The sequence below is a fragment of the Tupaia chinensis genome, unplaced genomic scaffold, assembly GCF_000334495.1.
Source record: "Tupaia chinensis unplaced genomic scaffold, TupChi_1.0 Scaffold000492_1, whole genome shotgun sequence".
NCBI classification, from domain to species: domain Eukaryota; kingdom Metazoa; phylum Chordata; class Mammalia; order Scandentia; family Tupaiidae; genus Tupaia; species Tupaia belangeri.
In genome coordinates, this window is record NW_006160004.1 from 1384732 (window position 1) to 1403972 (window position 19241).

A 19241-nucleotide genomic window follows, 5' to 3' on the forward strand; every position below is an offset into this window, starting at 1 on the left:
CAGGTGAAGGTGAAAGTTAAAAGTCCTTCAAAAGTGCTGTTTGTTCTGATTAGAGGTAACAAAGAAAGCCTTCAGTTCTTTCTAGACTTATCTTGCAAAACCTAACTGGTATGGAAATATCACAGTCTTGTCATTCTTTCTTCTAGGTCATCTTGAAGTTTTATACACTTATAATTACCTGATGCTGTTGACAAAATCAAGATGGCTTTAAACTCAGTAAGTGGTTAATTATTACCTTCCTGGCCTTTTCTTTGTTACCTTATTCCTTCTGTTATTCCTAACAGGGTGTGCTGGTCAGCATTTTAAACAACCTGTGCTGATGTTGTTCAAGGTACTCCCTAGGCTACAGGTGTAACCACACAGGGCAGTGAGCAGTGGGTCTTGGGAGCCCTGTTGCTGGGGAGAAGTGGTGCCCTGTGCATTCTCCCCTTGATCTCCTCTCTCGCTTTGAGAGTGGAGAGGAAGCTGGACAAGGTATGGGGACAGATGAGGTGGGATGAGAAGTTGGAGGGATTACGTCCTCAGGAAGAGAGCTGGCATGGGATGCCATTGGTGTTCAGCTTCCTGATAAGCTGCAACAAGTCCTATCTGAAGAAGGCTTGGGGCAAGGGGGAAGGGCTGCCCTTCTACTGTGCTGCCGCCTTCATTTCCCCATCATACCAACTAATTTATCTTCCATTTACCTGAAGTAAGTGCATTTAGTAGAGTTCATGGTTAGTATAAAAATATTTCAGATCCTACATTTGGAAAGCATACCTTGGTTTTTTCCTTGTGACTGATACTTATTTTTTACTGGATCCCTTTCTAATACCGAATCAGGAATTCTCAAAGACAAACTGCTCTGCTTGCTATAGTCCCTCAGGGAGGGACAGTATGTTCCTAGATGGTTTAGATAGAGACCAGACCTGCGTGCTGGTTTTAGTACCTCTGGTACCCCCATTTAGATTAGAGATTACATTTTGCTTTCCCTTGTCTACCACCATGATTTAGAGTTCTAATCTTTGGACCTTTGAAAAGTAGCATTAGTAAGTTATTAAGCACAGGCTGACTCTGGGACCTGCATTTGGCTCATTCTTTTATAATCATGCTTCCCTGAAGACCCTATTTAAAATTCTAAACATTAAGCTGCCTTTGCTCAGACGGACAGCCCCTTTGTTGTCTCTAGGTTCAATAAGAGACAAGGAATAGGAATTAATGAGCGGATGGAGTTTTGCATGGGAACCTTGTAAGAAATCAGATGTGGCCTCCTAGCATGGCTCAGCCAACAGGTGATTGAGGAAGGGGAAGATGCAGGTTGGTGGGGTGTAGAGTGGCCTGTTGGGGATGGATCTTGAGAGAGTAGGCCTTGGGAAGGCCAGGAGAGAGGGACATTCTAAGAAGATTAAACGCCAGCTGAAGGTCAAAGCTGAGAGCAAGATGCTATGGCCAAAGCAGTCAGTCGCTCTGCATGTACATAGGAACCCATGCTGACCCAGAAATTCCACTTAGAGGGATGTAGCTACAGATCTTCATGCATTCTGCAATAAGTGCACATGCTGGATAAGGATGATTATAGCAGCCGAACTGCTATCAGCTCCATGTTGTAAACCACTTAAATGTCCATTAATAAGAGGCGGTGGGTAAACCATGGTACAGCTCTGTGAGAGATGAGCAGGTAGAAAAGGAATTGGTAGAGTGAGTGACATGTGGAGTATGCTCCTTTATGTAAATTTCTTAACTCAGTTTCTTCTCTGTAAAAAGGGTGTTAGTTGCTCCTGGATCTGTTTTAGAAACTATGGTCAGGTTTCCAGGAGATTGTCACTACAAAGGCCTGGCAGCAGGTTTCAAATGTTAGCTGTTATTCTGATTATAATTCTGGTATTGCTAGTTCAAAATTTTCTTCCTTGATTCTTTTTTTTTTTTTTTTAGATGTTTTTGTTATAGGGCATGTGCACTTGCCAGAGAGACAGAGAGAATGAAAGCGAGAAATCACCACCCTCCCACCCTGGGAGGAATATTCCACCGGGGGAATAGCCACACTACAATCCCTTCTCTTCCACCCTCCTCTCAGGATTTTGGGCAAGCATGTCCATGCACTCAGCAAGAATTTCAAGCCACCAGGCCCAGGATTCAAACCACGGTCAGCCCTGTAGGAGTCCAATGACCTAACCATTATACCATTTGCTGGTCCCTATATCTTTATTCTTTATTCTTTTTTTTTTTTTTTTTTTTTTGAGAGATTTTTGCTATAGCACGTGTGCACTTGCTGGAAAGACAGAAAACAAGAAATTACCCCCCAGGGGGATGGCCATGCCACAATCCCTTCTCCTTTGTTCTCCTCCTGGGATCTTGGGCATGCACACACACATGCCTGGCATGAGTTTGAAGTCACCGGGTTCAGGACTCAAACCGTGTTTGCCCATGTGGGAGTCCAGCAACACAACCACTGTGGCATCTGCTGGTCCCTGTACCTTGATTCTTAAGAACAGTCCTGGAGAAATTGAAGTATGGGATATTGGCTAAGTAGGTTCTAATTTCTAACTCCTACATGTTAAGAAAAAATTATTTTTAGTACTAAATTCCAGTATTGGCTACTTTTTCTTTATTTCAGAGAATAAATAGTAAAAATAAACAAACAAATGAAAACACTGATAACTGAAAATTCAGGTTTACATTCAAGGTAAGTAGAAGGTTGCCATAATTATTACCCCTTAGAAGAATACGTAGTATCCTGTCATGTCAGTGTCTTGTTGGAATGCTTTGTGAGATTATGTATTTAACCCTGTAGAGTGAGTAGGTGTTTCATATTATTCGTCTTCTCTTCAATTGTGCAGGGCTCACCACTGGGTGTTGGACCTTACTATGAAAACCGCGGATACCAACCAGAAAACCCTTATTCCCAGCAGCCTGGCATGGCTCCTAATGTCTACGTAGTGCATCCGGCCCAGTACCACCCATCTGCAGTGCCCCAGTATGCCCCAAGGACTGTAACACACAACTTAACACCTGTCGTCCACACGCAGCCCAAACCCCCATCGACCACACTGTGTGGCCCAAGTAGGATCTTTTTGTGTTTATTTCCTAAACTGAGCCTGAGTTCCTGGGCTCACTTTCTTGCTCTGTCACCAGCTCTCTTCGTCTGATCCTGCCTCTCCATCTGCTGGGACTGTTCATCTTATACGCCTTTCCCCACTTCTCTCTGGGTCAGAGCCATCACCAGGTTTCATCTCTGCCTAGGGTCCGGCCAGGGCACTGTCTACAGAGACCTCCATTTTTTTTTTTTGAGAAGTTTTTGCCATAGGGTGCGTGTGCTCACCAGACAGACAGAGAGAGACAGAGAGACTGAAAGCGAGAAATCACCCCCCAGGGGGGATGGCCACGCCGCAATCCCTTCTCCTCCATTCTCCTCTCGGGATCTTGGGCACGCACGCACACGTGCCCGGCGTGCCCGGGTCTGGGATGCGAACCGCGGTCGACTACGTGGGAGGCCAGTGACATAGCCATTACGCTAACTGGTGGTCCCGAGACCTCCATCTTCTGCGAGCTCCTGCACAGCTTGTCTGCATCCCTAGACGTGGCCTTCAGGATGGGCTGTGTCATTCCCTGCCTGTGTGGGTTACTGCCAAATCTTGCAACAATGGAAGGCTCTGAGGCAGGTGGAGACTGTCTTGCCTTTCTTTGCTGAACGGCCCCCTAATGCAGTGGACTGAGATGCTCCACCTTACAGGGTGCTCAGTGAATGACACGGGCCGTGTGGCTACAGTGAGCACAGAAATCTGTCTGCACACTACATTTGCCTCCAGTGGTCCTGTAGATGTTCCGAGCAGGCCCTAGAGAGCACTGCAGGGAGTGAAGAAGATTGGATCTTTCTATTGTCACTTCAGTGCTGTCTTTCTGACCCTCTCCTTTAGTTCCTTTCTTTGCCATTTCACTTTGCCTCATGTCTCTCTAGGTTTTCATTTAAACAAGGTTCAGGGCTAAGAACTGCCAGGGTGAAACTAATACAGTGGTGGCTGTACCAATGAACTTCCTAATCCAAAATACTTTATTATTATTATTAATTATTATTATTGCTATAGGGCATATGAGCTCACTAAGACAGAGAGAGAGAGAGAGAGAGAGAGAGAATGGAAGTGAAAGAGAGAAAGAGATGGAAAATGAGAAAGCATCCTCTGGAGGGATCATCATACCACGATTTTATTCTCCTTTTGGGATTCTGGGCACACATGCAAATGTGCCTAGCATGTTTCTAAAGCTGCCAGGTCCAGGACTTGAACTATGTAGTCGGCCATGTTGGATCCAATCACTTCAACCTTTATGCCATCTGGTGGTTACAACAGTGTTTTTATTTTACTACAAACAATATGCATCCTGGTCTGTACAACTGTATGGTTCAAGATAATGATATGGTAGGTTTTCATGTGCCCATCCCATAATCAGTACTTGACACAATGGATAGAGGTACTATAAGAAGCCACTTTGCACCCCCAGAGCTCTCACTTGGACATGCGCTGTCACTCAGAATTCTGCCTCGCCGCTCGCTTCCCTCACCCTCCACAGTGACTCTTCAATCCTAGTCCTCACCTTCAACCTCTACCTTCTCTCTCTCTTTTTTAAAGTTTTGCTAGAAGATATATGCACTTGCCAGAGAGAGAGAGGGAAAGGAGAAAGGGAGAATGTACCCTCCAATGGAGTTTGATCATGGTGCAATCCCTTTCCCTCCATCTCTCTATCCTGTTGGGATTCGGGGCACAATATACCTGGTATGTTTTTTGAGTCACTGGGACCAAGACTCAAACCATGTGGTTACCCTTGTAGGGCCCAGCTCCCATAACCACCAGGCCATTAGGGGTGGCCCAATCTCTGTTCTTTTCATCCTTTCACAATCCTTCCTTCTTTATTACCTCTCCTCCATGCACTTCTCTGTTTCTCTTTTCTTCCGCTTAGCATCCCTCTGCTCAAGGAAGTACTTGTCTTTTCATGATGTCTATCTGGTGGTGGTTGGGTAGGAAGAGATGAATGACTCTCATGTGGGGGTGATTTTGACCTTCCGAGGATACTTGGCAGTGTCTACAGACAGTTTGGCTATCGTAAGCAGGAGGGGTACTACTGGCATCATCTTCAGGGATGCTGCTGAACATCCTTCAGTGCACAAGATGGTCCTGCAGCAGAGGCTGATCCTGGCACTGAGTCAGCAGTGCCCAGGCTGAGAACTTCAGGTGCATCATGTTGGGTGGGAGAAAGCCAGGGGAGGAGGGTGGAGGAAGCCCTGATTCTGGGAGCTACCTCCTTGAAGAAAGGACAATAGCCAGAAAGTGAAGGTCCTCTCTCAAAGTTAGCACCTCTAGGAGTTGGTGTTCCATCCATGGATGGCCAAACCCAGAGGAAACAAAACTCTTGCCCCCTCGTCAAATATACCTCGACTTTCCCCAGGGAAAAACCTGGCAATGACAGACAGTTGCATAGGAATGTGTCAGTCCCTCATGGATTGCTTTCCTAAGGGAAGACTAAGAGTCTACATGTAAGATTTTACCTCCCCATAAACTAAAAAATAATTAGTAATTTCATTGAGCTTACTTTGGTATTATTTTTAAAGCACATTATTGGTGTGTAATGTGTAAGAGAGTATTCATTCTATAAGTATAATGTTTGGCTTTGAAACTGTTTTCCAAGTTATTTAAATAGCAGAAATTCAAAAGTGTCCCATCAGGAGTAGAAGGAAATCTCTTTTGCACTTAATGGGTCTATTTGCTTCAGCAGCAGGCACAAGGTTTTGTATTTGAATTTATATGTGTGTGTATATATATAAATGCAATGCATACATTTTAAAAAAATTTGCCAGAGGGCACATCAGCTCACAGAGAGACAAAGAGGAGGAGGGAAAAAGCACCCCTCCATGGGGAATGATCATGCCACAATTCCTTCTCTCTCACTTCTCCCTCCTTTCGGGGTTTTGGGCATGCACATACACATGCTGATATGTTTCTCAAGCCATTGGGTCCAGGTCTTGAACTGAATGGTCAGTGTGGGATCCAGCTCACTTAACCACTAAGCCATGGGCTGGCCCTTTACACATCTCTAAGTTTAGTCTTTGGAGAACTTCAAGTCAACAATCCTGTGATGCAATAGTTCACACTCATAATTATAGGACTGAATCAACAACAGGCTAACTTGATAGTGATTAGAGTAAATGAATGGTAAATTAAATATAATCGCGGCTTTCACAAACCACGACTGGGTCAAGTTTACACTGACCTTGCACCAACAACAGAACAGCTGTCCTCCAAAGGTACCTGGGGGCTTCTTGCTGGGCACACACTCAGTGAACTGACGAATACCTGATTAATAATTCTTCATTCACCAGGAAAGTCATTTTATCTTCAGTAGAATGGCACACAGGAAAGTCACCTTCGGAAGAGAGGGTCCTTGGTAACGGGTCAAAGAGGGCATTTGGAATTTCTCCTGCACATACCTCAGCTCCACCCTGCCACTCCAAGGCATAGCCACTGTAACCACTTTATGATCAAGCTGTGTGGTTGGGCATGGTTCTGGGCCAGCAGTGTGGGCCCCACCTGGGAGCCTGTGGGAAGTGCAAAGACTCAGCCTGACCCCACTGAATCAGAATCACTGGTGATAGGAACTAGTACACAGGTAGCGTGTACCTGCGGCAGCTGGAGAACTGTAGAATGAGCAGAATGTGGTAAGGAAATGAGAGCCAGGGCTCTGAGCTCTAAGCTCACAGGTCAGCTCTGGACTCCAGAAGCTAGATCTCTCGCTCTGGTTGACTTCCAGAAGCGCAAGTGTGTCCAGTGGAGAGAACGGACCATCGTGCCTCCTCTCCAGCCTCAGAGTGGGGGTTAGTTTAAATGCCTACTTTCCACTTTCTCCTCTGCCATTCCACTTCTCTTCCAGGAGAAGCTGCCAGGAGCACATGTGCCTGGGCTGCGCTCTGTCTAGGAATTGCTGGGGTGCTGAAGGGGGACACTGCCCTTCCTTGGCCTGTGATGGGCCGAGCCTAGAATCACTGGGCAGATGTCTGACACTGGCTTCCTGCTTGGTGCCTTCTATGGCTTCTGCCTTCTGAACCCTAATGAAGTTTGACTTACACTCTGATCAAACACTGTGTCTGTTTTGACTACAGAAAGTTGTTGTACCTTCTCCAAATTCCTTTATTCTTAGCTAAAATATGTTCTTATTCTGAATTTCTGCCCTTGACCCAGTATGATTTATGCTAGCACCGCCTGATAGCACTTTTAATAGCCATCGAGAATTTTGTTCTATAGCTGAACTGTCCCAAGTGGCCCGGGCCACTTATGAACACTGAGCACTTGAATGTACCTGGCTTTATTTAATTCCATTTGACTTGAATTAAATGCAGATATCCACCTGTGGCTAGTGGCTGCTGAGTGGGCCAGGCCAGTTTGTGTATAGCATCTATTCACCAAACAGCCTTAGGAAAGACAATTTATCCTTCTGCCTTGGGTACCAGTGACAGCATAATGATAATTTGGGGGATATTGTATTATTTTGCTTCTTCTTGTAATTACCAAAATATAGTACTTTTCCTCTTTTAGGCAATTATTTACATGAATCACCTCACTATTTTCAGATCCTTTGTATTGTATGCCATGCTTTTTAAAGGGCTTAACTGTAGTGTTGTTTGCTTTTGTGGCTTCCTGCTTTTGTTCTCCAAAATGTATAAAATGTAGTTCTACAGAAGTTAGACCTTCCAGCATAGATTCTTAGAATTAAAAGTCACAGTTTTGAAGTTTATAAGAAATCATTAAGGGGACCAGCAGGTGGCGTGCTGGGCAAGGTGCTGGACACTCCCAACCATGGTTCGAGTCCCAGACCTGGTGGCTTGCTTTCTCACTTTCCCTCTCTCTCTCTGTGTCTCTCTCTTGTCAAATTAAAATAAATGAATGAATGAATATAATTTTTTTTAAAAAAAGAAGAAAGTAAATCATTAACAGGGAATATTATGAGAACAATGGATAAAATCTGAAAGTGACTTCTAGAGAATGTGGTCTAGCTCCGTGGCTCAGCGGTAACATGATGCTTAAGAGAATCTGGATCCCCCATGGTGACTGTGGTTCCTGGCCCTGTCAGCCTGAAACATGCCAGGCACATGTAGAGTCCCCAGATTCAGTGGCCTGAAGGACTGCAAGAAGAGGATTGTAGTGTGACCAGACCCTGTGGAGGGTGCTTCTCATTCTTCCCTCTCGTGATGGCTGTCTTTCCATCTCATGTGCCCACGCTCTATCATGAATAAAGAAAAGCAATGAAAAACAAAAGGACACTGAGCTGTTCCACTATCCTCTTCCCTGCAGAGTTTAAGAAAGTGCTGTGCATCACCTTGGCCTTGGGGGCTGTGCTTGTGGGAGCTGCGCTGGCTGCTGGCCTGCTCTGGAGGTTCCGTAAGTGCAAGGGGTCACCCTGAAACTGACCGACCCCCCCCCAAGGCCCCTTCTAAAATCTCTGCCTTACAGAATGAACTGGTCTTCTCTGCCCTCCCTTTGTTTAATTATGGCATTGCATGAGAACCCTTCCTGGAAGTAGCCGGGCGCATTGTCTGGAGTGCTGTATCTCCTTGGCATGCTTCCTCCTAACCTGTGGGTTGTGGAAACCCCATGCTATTTCTGTAGTATTGACACAATCTAAGAGAAGCACTTAGAATTTACCCAGTGCTTTGGGGTGCCAGGTGCCACTGGGCACTGTGAGCACAGGTTCCTCTGCCTCAGCCACTCCTGGTTACCTGGATCTGACTGTATGGCAATGGCTGCTGCAGACCAGGTGGGCCCCTCCCTGTCACCACAGCCCACACCTTTTCCATCGGCTGAGGCAGTGCAGACTCATGGCAGTTCGTGGGCCCCTGAGCTCACCGATGTGGCAGGGTGGAGGTGAGAGTGTGCTCAAACCTAACCATGCCCCAGTCCTGATTCTGTTACTATACATCCATACCAGGGACACATCTCCTTATTCAAAGACAGGAGAGGGGTTATTCCTTCTTGTTGGGGGCTCAGAAAGTGGGCAAGGAGACTCCTGGACTCCAGGAGGCTTCCTTGGCTTCTCAGGCTGATGGGCACCTCCCTCTCTGCCAGTGGAGAAGAAGTGTGTTGGGATCGAATGCAGCTCCTCGGGAACCTGCGTCGGCGCCTCACACTGGTGTGATGGGGTAGCAGACTGTCCCAATGGGGAGGACGAGAACCGCTGTGGTGAGTCTCCTAGCCTCAGGAAGTTGCCTTATTCCCTCCCTCCTGGGGTGCTGGGCTCCTGGCAGGCACTCTAGAGAAAGTGGCAGCACAGGTGAGCAGCCAGCCAGGCACATCCAGTACGCGGTACCTCTGTCACCTTACCACCATGTTCCTGGCCCAGCGTCACACAGCTGGTGGGATGGAGGTGACAGGGCCAGCAGGGATGTGTCACTCGGGTGCCTGTGCTCCCAGCGACCACAGGACTTTGATGGAAATGAGCAAACTGTTTAAAATAGAAAGTTGTAGGCATACCAAGTTATTTTTCGAAACAGACTGCCTTTAAAGTTAAATTCATGGTCACGGGGTAGACACTTCTTTTTGCCTATATTACTTTCTATTGCTTATTTATTTATTCTGATTGATGAGTAAATATTGTATATCGTTATGGTGTAAAACATGTTGTTTCATTATATTTTAGCTATTGTGCAATGGCCAAATCAAGGTATTAACATAGGTATTACCTCACCTATCTTGTGTGTGTGTGTGTGTGTGTGTGTGTGGCAAGCACACTTAAAAGCTCTCTTAGCAATTTTCAAATACACGATATATTATTAATGTAGTACCATGATGTACAATAGATCTTTTGTACTTATTTCTTCTGAAATTTTGTATCCTTTGTCTAACATCTCCCCATCTGCTCACCCTCGGTTAACTACCATTCTACCCTCTGCTTCTGTGAGATTGGCTTTTTATTAAGAACTATTTTATTTACCTTTGTTTATTATTATTATTATTTTTTCCCAATCTGACCAGAGAGAGACACAGAGAGAAGGAAAGTGAGAAAGTAAGCCATCAGGTCTGAGACTTGAACTGCAGTTGTCCATGTGGGAGTCCAGCGCCTTTAATCACCATGCCACCTGCCAGCCCGGAGACTGGCTTTTTAGATTCCACACAGGATGATGTGATGCCGTATTTGGCTTATTTCACTTAACATAACATCCTCTAGGTTCATCTACGTTGTTGCGAATGGCAGGGTTTCCTTCTCTATTCCTTTGTGTGCGTACGCCACATTTTATTCATCCATTCACCAGTCAATGGACATTTAGGTTGTTTCCATCTCTTGGCTGTTGCGAATATTGCTTCAATGAACGTGACAGTACAGATGTCTCCTCAACACTCTGATTCCATATCCTCTGGGCTTGGATCTGGAAGGAAAATCGTTGGGTCACGTAGTCCTATTTTTAAGTTTTTGAGGAACCTCTGTACTGTCTCCTACAATGGCGGTACTAATTTACATGCCCACCACGATGTCCATGTCCTCATCAACACTGAGCTTTCATCTTTTTGAAGAGCCATTCTAACAGCTGTGAGGTGACATCTCATGGTAGTTTTAGTGTTCTGTTTCTATTTCCTACTAATCTCTAAGGTGATTTCAACGGTGGTAATGTGACTGTAACATGAATGATTGGGTATGCGTGCTTCCCAGGACAGTGTTTGCCCTTAGAAACAACTCATGCATGTTTTAACATAGTTCTTTGGCTTTACTTTGGCAATAATATGTTTGTCAGTATCTCCTGAAATAAACTAGGCTGATTTTGCAGTGGGTAGACTGTGGTTAAGATACCATGCAGAGGACCAGCTGGTGGCATGATGGTTAAGGTGCTGGATCCCACATGGCCAGCTGCACAGTTTAAGTCCAGACCCCATTGGGGTCTTTTTTTTTTTTTTTAAGAGAAATTTTTACTATAGGATGTGTGTTCTTGCTGGAGACACAGAGAAATAAAAAGTGAGAAATCACCCTCCAGGGTGTGTGGCCATGCCACAATCCCTACTCCTTCATTCTCCTCTTCAGATTTTAGGTACACACACACACACACACACGTACCTAGCAGGAGTTTAAGCCACCAGGTCTGGGATTCAAACCATTGTCAACTACATGGGAGTCAGTGACATAACCATTATGCCATCTACTGGTCCCAGTATATATTATATATTACATATTTTAGATATATCATGTTTTGTTTATCTGTTGGTGGCTATTTGGGTTACCTTTACTTTTCTCTATTGTAAAGGGTGCTACAATGAACATTTATGCAAGTTTCTTTGTCTGTGTGTGTATATATATATATATAGAGAGAGAGAGAGATAGATCTAGGGTTACCTTTACTTTTCTCTATTGTAAAGGGTGCTACAATGAACATTTATGCAAGTTTCTTTGTCTGTGTGTGTATATATATATATAGAGAGAGAGAGAGAGAGATAGATCTATATCTCTATCTATATCTATATATATTTAGTTGTCAGAGGGCATTTGCATTTGCCAGAGAGAGAGAAAGCATTCCCCAGCGGGACATAGCCATGCTCCAATCCCTTCTGTTTTTCTATCTGTCAGGATTTGGGGCACACGTGCACATGCACCAAGTGTGTCTTTCAAGTCACCAGGTCTGCAACTCAAACTGCAGTCAGTCTTGTGGGATCCGGCTCCTCTGCGCGAGGCTTAACCACTGTGCTGCAGTGCTTTAGCATAAGGAGTACCTAGATTGATGGTCTCTCTGTATGTGGTTAGGGTCTTGGTGTCCCTGGGGGAGCACTGTGGTGTCCCTGTGGTCACTGTTTGGACAACAAAAGTTGAGACAACTGTGTGAGACTCACAGAGACTCTCCCTTCTGTGCAGTTCGCCTCTACGGGCCAAACTTCATTCTTCAGGTCTACTCACCACAGAGGAAGTCCTGGTACCCCGTGTGCCAGGACGACTGGAGCGAGAGCTTTGGGAGAGCTGCATGCGAGGACATGGGCTATAAGTAAGTGGATGTCTGTGGCATGTGTGTGAGTAGGTGACACTGTCCCTGTGATGGTGCTAAACAGTAGAAACATGGGGAAGACCAGCTGGCCTTGCCCCTGAGGAGGCACCGTCACACTAGGGCTAGGCATAGCTGTCTCCCTCCCAAAGCTGAACGTGTCCTGCTGGAATTGTGCCCAGTCCATCAACCTCTGCTCTCTCCTCCATGTCACATGGGTGTGACTTACTGCTACCCTGGCCTGCATTCTCCTCAGCCTCTCTAGCCCCCTGGATACTTGGGAACACCAGAACCATGGTCACCAGGACGAGGTGCAGGGCATTGGGTGGCTCCTCTCCTAGGATACTCTCAGCCAGGGCTGACCCTTTGTTCCAGTCGCCTCCCTGGGTTTTGGGGGTGGCAGGCCAGGTGGCTGGGTGGAGGGATCATCAGAGGTAAATCCTGTGCAATTGTCCCTGCATTCTGGAGTCACTGAAGGTTTTTGAGTGGGAGAGAGAATTTCTCATCAGATTTATCCTTAAAAAAAAAAATCATTCTTGCTACTAGGGAAGATGGGCAGGTTAGGAGAGGCTGTCCCCACAGCAGTTCCAGGCCAGGGGTTTACCAGAATCACTCAGAAAGACTTGATACCTTCGGGTACTGGGGTGAGCATTACATCATTCCACTGTCACTTCCTGTTCCCTGAGGGATGTTCCCTGTGATTTTTGTGCTATTTTAAGGTGTTCTATATGCCAGTTTTCAAAATGAGGTGCCACTTGGTAAGAAAGTTGGCATCTTTTTTTTTTTTTTATGTTTTTTATAGGTTTTTGCTATAGGGCATGTGTGCTCACCAAAGAGCCAGAGAGTGATAGAGAGAAAGTGAGAAATCACTCCCTGGGGGGATGGCTACGCTGCAGTTCCTTCTCTTCCATTCTCCTCTTGGGATTTCAGGCACACCCACACATGCGCCTGACTTGAGTTTCAAACCACTGGGTCTGGGACCCAAACCATAGTTGGCCATATGAGTCCTAACCAATATGCCACCTGCTGGCTCTGAAAGTTGGCATCTTATCAACTAATGCTTCAGAATGCCCTCCCCGCACTGCATAGTTGGATTATGCGGTGAAGCCCTCATCCCAGGTCAGAAAACGTGTGAAATTTTATAGCTGGGGCCATTTTAACATCTGCATATTTAATTACATGCTATGTATTCATATATCTGTAATCCCAGCCTTTCTTTATCTCAACCCAAACTAGACTATAAACAGGACAAATGGTGGGCTTTCACCCTACTCTTTAGGGTCTTTGGATAGAAAATGGTTATAGCACAATTTTCACTTAGTTAGAACTTGTGACTTGGTTTTCCAAAATACTAAGGTTTTCCCTCTTCTGAACATCATAGGGGAGGGGTGATTGTTTACAATTGAGTCATTATTTTAAATGAGGTTTTCCATCTTTTTTAGGAATAGTTTTTATTCTAGCCAAGGAATAGCTGCTGACAGTGAGGCTACAAGCTTTATGAAGCTGAATGTAAGTGCTGGCAACGTCGATCTCTATAAAAGACTGTACCACAGGTATCTGCTGATTCCTTTACTTCTGAAACATTTGCAATGAGAACGCCTAGGAGGCACTGTGGGGAATCATTGTGCTGAGTTTGATTTCCCTAAGCTGCAGGTCTGGGTGTTGCTCAGTCTCACCTTAGAGGAGATTAGGATCTGATCAGGACTGCTGGCAAGACGGCCCTGGGTTGATTCATATGAAGTGGCCAAGGATGACTTGCCATTTTGTTTGCAATGGTTGAAATAGCATTGCCCTCAATGGTACTGAGTAACATTGCAAAATCAAGAGACAGCTTGATTTTTCTTCCCTCTCCAGACATTAAGGGATGTACCAACTATGTCAGGGTATGGCAGTAGAGCGTACCTTGGGATCTCAACTGAGATGACTAAGTCACTCTGGTTTGCCAAGGACTCAGCCAGTTTCATTACTGAGGACCTGCTTCCCATCTCAGGCAATGGGGATGGTTGGTCCTTTAGCCGTGGCCCATGGACAGCAGTTCAGAGCATGCTATGTAAGGGGTGGCACTGGGCTGAGGACTTGGTGTGGCCCATGGACAGCAGTGTCAGAGGATGCCATGTAAGGGGTGGCACTGGGCTGAGGACTTGGGGAGCAGATTCCTAGTTCAATTCACCACACATTCCCTCCACCTCAAAGCTGACTTTTAGCCCTGGGCAGGTCACAGTGTGACTAGTGGGTAGAAATGACCTTAGGTCAGCAGCCACATGATTGATGGCTCAACTGGTTAGCAGGATGAGGACAGGGCAGGGCTTAGCGACTCAGTTGGTTTGCATATATTTAAAATGTCTGTAGGGACGTCACTATTATCTGAATGTGTTTTGATGTGAGCGGCAGGTACATCGAGTCCTCCTTCACCTGTAAGCCTAACTCACCTCCCAGGTCTGTGTGGCTCATCCCCAGGTGGCCAGCCATCACCTCCCTGTGGCTGGAGGCCAGGTGCCCCACCTTTCCTCAGAGTAGAAGGCTAGAGCAGGCCTGCATTCCTGGTGGCTGCTGACTGAGGTGTCAGGGGGCCTGGCTTCTGTTGGGAAGGTGACAGGGCAAGCTCAGTGGGCGGATTAGGCTTGCCAGGTTTACCCATCATTAATGCAGGCTGCAGTTGCCCTCTGAGAAGCTAAACACAGCTGCCCAGACCTCTGAAAATGCTGAGCGGTTCTATGTCTTTCTGGGTGACATGTGGCCTCAGGGAGCCAAGACAGGTGAGCAGAGTGGAGGAGGGGCCGAGAGGGCTGCCAGCCTTGGCAAGAGCCTTGGGAAGTCACGAGGCAGCCAGAGGGAGGAAGAGAAGGTCATTGTCTGGTGTCTATTCTGTCTACACAGTGGGGTGGGGACACTTCTTTCATCTTTCCTTTCAGAAGTTGCCCTTTGATAAGCGAGTCTCCAGGCTCCATTCAGCTCCCCTGAGTAACTGCTGTGCTCCCAGTGCTGATGGCTGCCCAGTGCCATGTCTGTGTCCTCACGGTTCTTAGAAAATGTGTCTTCTCTCTCTCTTTTTAAATCACTAGAGAGTACGAGCGCTCTCCAGAGATACCGAAGAAGGGAGGAAGCACTCCCTGATGAGACATGGTCACACTGCAATCCCTTCTCCATTTTTCCACCCTGTTGGGATTTTGGTCATGTACTTGCCTGGAGTCGTTAGGCTGTGGCTTGCAATTGGGACAGGTTCCCTTCTGTCTGTCATGGCGCAGCCTAATGTGATATTGATTGTTGGCAAAGCTCTCTGTTCAAAAGGACTCATGGCCCAACTGTTAGTGCCAGGCCAGCTGTGGACCTCAGGGGCAGATTTTTTAATATTGTTTCCCATGTTACAAATGTAAAGCAGTCAATGAGCCCTGAAGTGTTCACATGGCTTCCTTATAAAATTAAAGAATTCTAAGAATGAAAATAAAAACTAACATTATCATATGCAGAGCCTCACATTGCCCTCTGAGTTGGTACTGTTAGTATCCCATTTTGCCACTTTTACAAAGAGGTTCAATAACTTGCCTGTGGTCACACAGCTGGGATCTGGGCATGGAACTTTGACTTGTCATCTGCTCTTTATCACTGCCCCTGTGTAGATATCTTATTTGAGTTTTAGGAACTGAACAGTTCTATGTCTGGAGAAACAGGAAAGAGAACACTGGGGAAAAATATTCACTTCTAAGAACTTGAGAGTCAAGCATTTCCTTATTTGGTTGGGTGACATAATTTCCCTTCCCTTTTTTTTAGTTATACCTGCTCTTCAAAAACAGTGGTTTCTTTGCGCTGTATAGGTAAGTACTTCTTGATTTGTCCTTTTTTATATATCTAGCTAGATAACATCTATACCTTAAGAAGGGGTTCCCCTGTGTCTTTAAGGGATGTAGAGAAGGGTATAGGGTGACAGTCTGGCATGTGCTTAAAGCCTCTTGCTCTGTCCCTGGAGCTCTTTCTCTGAATTTTGATAGACTTTGGCTGCTTTCATCCGTGGATCCAAGAAGCATCCTATTGAGGACAGACCGTCTTAAGAATTTCACAAAGCCCTATTCTTTGGGTCAACCCAGAGGAGGAGGCCTTAGGGGCTCTCTTCTCCCAGAAATGGGGTGACACTAGTGAGCCCTAGGAGCTGCTGTACATGGACAGGAAGCATTTGCAGCAGTGCCCCAGGCAGGCCACAGCCCAGCTCTGCAATGCAGCCTTCTGGTGCATACCTGCCCTGGGTCTCAGGCCTAGCCTAGGGATCAGCATCCCCTTATGTGCACTCTCATTTCTGTCTTGGGTTATGTTCCCAAATCACTTAGGATTGCGTGAGGGACTTTCCCCCACTTCTTTCTTTGGATAGTCCAGTCCTGCTCCCACTGGATGGGGGTCTTGGTCCTGTAGCTCAGCTCTTCATGCCTATTGGCAATACTGTTGCAGCAGTCCTGGCAGTACCCTCAGAGCCTGGCCAGGCTTAGGTCTTCCTTAGGTGATGAGTGGTATCCAGCATGCCCAGCCCTCGGTCCCTGCAGCCACCTCACAGGGGAGGTGGAACTGCACACAGAGAGGTGAGGGGGTGACAGTGTGGACACACCCTGTGTGCACTCATGGGAGCCCCTGACTGTGAGTGCAGGTGGAAGGCCTCAGTCAGTGGGTTTGGAGCCTGGGGCCTGGACCAGAAAAACTCCAAGGACTGTAGTCCCCTTCCCCACCTCCCTTTCTCCTTGTCCATTAGAAAGCCCATTAGAAAGCTTCCCCCAGTCTCTGAGGCTGATTCTCCCAGTCCTTGTAGGGCAACTATGCCTCCCACCAGGTTTCCTCCCCCAACCGAGAAGAGACCTGAATATGTTCCAGAAGTCAGACCCCAAATGGGAGGGAGCCTGGTGGGACCCTTGGAGGCCAGCTGCAGCCTGCCATGCACAGGTGGCCCCTGGCTCCTCGCTGTTAGCTGGCTCTGTGCTTGTTGCCTACAGGGTGCGGGGTCAGCTCAAAGTTCGGACGCCAGAGCAGGATTGTGGGTGGATCAAGTGCAGCGCTGGGGGACTGGCCCTGGCAGGTGAGCCTGCATGTCCAGGGCATCCACATCTGCGGAGGCTCCATCATCGCCCCTGACTGGATTGTGACAGCCGCCCACTGCGTAGAAGAGTATGTCCTGTCACGGGAGACCCTTCAGCAGGGAGTTCCTGGGTGCAAGCTTGACATTGAGCGGGTGACCCTGAGCAAAGTGTTTGGAAGCCCCAGGGTCCTGGGCATAGTGGGGAGAGCAGTAGCCTGTGCCATGGCAGTGCTGGGAGGGCCAGATGAGCTCATACAGGAAGTGCATGGCTACGTCTGTCCTGTCAGCAAATGGCACCGAGAATGCCGTGTCCTGGGTGCTGGGAGGACCCTGGGATGGGGAAACATTCCATGATGCCTTTGGGACGGAAGTCCTTCAAACCTGCTGTGTTCTCAGCCCGGTCCCACCCTTCTCAGAAGCTCCTGCCTTTCTTGTGGTCTCACCTTGCCCGGATGCTTGTCCCTGGAGGGCACACTCAGACACGCTCAGCAACCTCACACTGCCCAGCTGGAAGGCTCTCTAGGGGCCCAAATTAAACGTCCTGGGCCACACCATCGCACACAGGGGGGTAGGGAGGAGTGAGGTAGCCATAATTTATTGTCTTACTTTCTGAGAAAAATATTGTCTGTCTACCACTTTTTTCTTAGACACTTAGTTTTCTTGGCCACACACCTGTTTTGGAGGAAGCCTCATTTGGCAGACATATTTTTTCTATCTTCAAGGAAGACTGAGCCAGGCTCAACTCCTGGCTACCATTCTCTGGCTGTGTGGCCTTGGACAGTTCACTCTACATCTCTGGGCCCTTGTGTCTACACTGTTAGATGGGTGTGTTGTGTCCTGATTCCCTGGGGCTGTTGCGTGGGTGGGAGGGAGCAGCAGTCATCACCCAAGTGGGTCCCCTCCCTCACTTCCTCTACCCCATCAGCCTTTGAGGGCCCTCTGTAAGCCGGGGTTCTCTTACCACCCCAAATATGTCCCTAGAGGAGGCATGTGTCCTCCTTGGCACACATGTACTAAGCCCCTTGTCTGGTGCAGGAAGGTAAGTAAGGCTCAGCCCTCTGGGAGATGGCGCTGGCTACCTTGGGGAGGGATGTCAGGTTGGTGCTGGTGCAGCAGAACACAGAGGGACAGGCTTCTGCGAGAGGTGGAGCATGGGCGGCCAAGAGGGAGTGTGAGTGGGTAAGAGCAGCCCCCGACCCTCAACAGTCTTGCCCTGAGGGATCTGGCAGGTCATCTCAGCTCCTGGAATCTTGGCTCCAGCTTCATGATTTTGAAGACCATCAAATGAGTGTTTCACGTTTTTAGTTCTGAGGTACTGAGTGGGTTCATCTTTATCTTCCAGACCTCTTAATAACCCACGGTATTGGACAGCCTTCGTGGGAATTTTGAGGCAATCTTTTATGTTCTATGGAAGTGGATATCGAATAGAAAAAGTCATTTCTCACTCAAATTATGATTCCAACAACAAGAACAATGACATTGCTCTTATGAAGTTGCAGACGCCTCTGACCTTTAATGGTGTGTACGGTGTAGGGTGACGAGTGTGGCTAAAGCTTCAGGAGGTGTGGGTTGTAATAAGACCTGTGTTTGACCAGTGGAAGGGCAACAGGGTGGCGGGGTGACAAGAGGGCATGCCAGAGCATACATGCCTGGGTGTGTCGAGGGAAGCAGTGACACTGTGCTGTTCTCTGCGGCATAGAGCTTGATTCATGATCCCTGCCCAGGTCTGCGTCACTGTTCCAACTGCAGCACTGCGCACAGGTCGGGGGCAGGTGGCTCTGTGGTGAGGGCTGTCCTGTGTGCCTTGCTGGGTGTTTAGCAGTTAGGCCAAATGGGCTCATGGTTTTGTTTTTTGTTTTTTTTTCATCTTAAAACAGACAAAGTGAAGCCAGTGTGTCTTCCCAACCCGGGCTTGATGCTGGAGCCGGAGCAGCCCTGCTGGATTTCCGGGTGGGGGGCCACCTATGAGAAAGGTGAGGCTCCCAGGCACTTGTTGCTGCAGAAATATGGAGTGGGGTGCTGGGTTCAGAGGCAGGAAGTCTGAGTTTTAATCCTCATTCTCTTTTGGATGACTTTGGGCCATTTACCTAGGATCTGTGCCTTAGTTCTCCCATCTGCTAAATGGAACACATCGCACCTGTCCCCTCCGCCACCCACAGCACGCAGTGTTCTGAAGGCCTAGCGGGACAGTGTGTGGAAACTGCTTTCTAAAGCAGG

At 47.3% G+C, this 19241-nt stretch overlaps 1 protein-coding gene across 1 annotated transcript in view; it reads left to right on the top strand.

Moving 5' to 3' along the window:
- The window catches only part of TMPRSS2 (transmembrane serine protease 2), a 39056-nt gene that overhangs the window by 16284 nt on the left and 3531 nt on the right, over positions 1–19241 (top strand). The window contains 10 exon segments of the mRNA XM_027774898.1: positions 147–216; positions 2814–3036; positions 8310–8396; positions 9081–9194; positions 11848–11974; positions 13414–13524; positions 15740–15783; positions 16942–17113; positions 18367–18542; positions 18902–19035. Of these exon segments, the coding sequence (XP_027630699.1) occupies positions 202–216; positions 2814–3036; positions 8310–8396; positions 9081–9194; positions 11848–11974; positions 13414–13524; positions 15740–15783; positions 16942–17113; positions 18367–18542; positions 18902–19035 (1203 nt within the window). The 5' untranslated portion in view covers positions 147–201.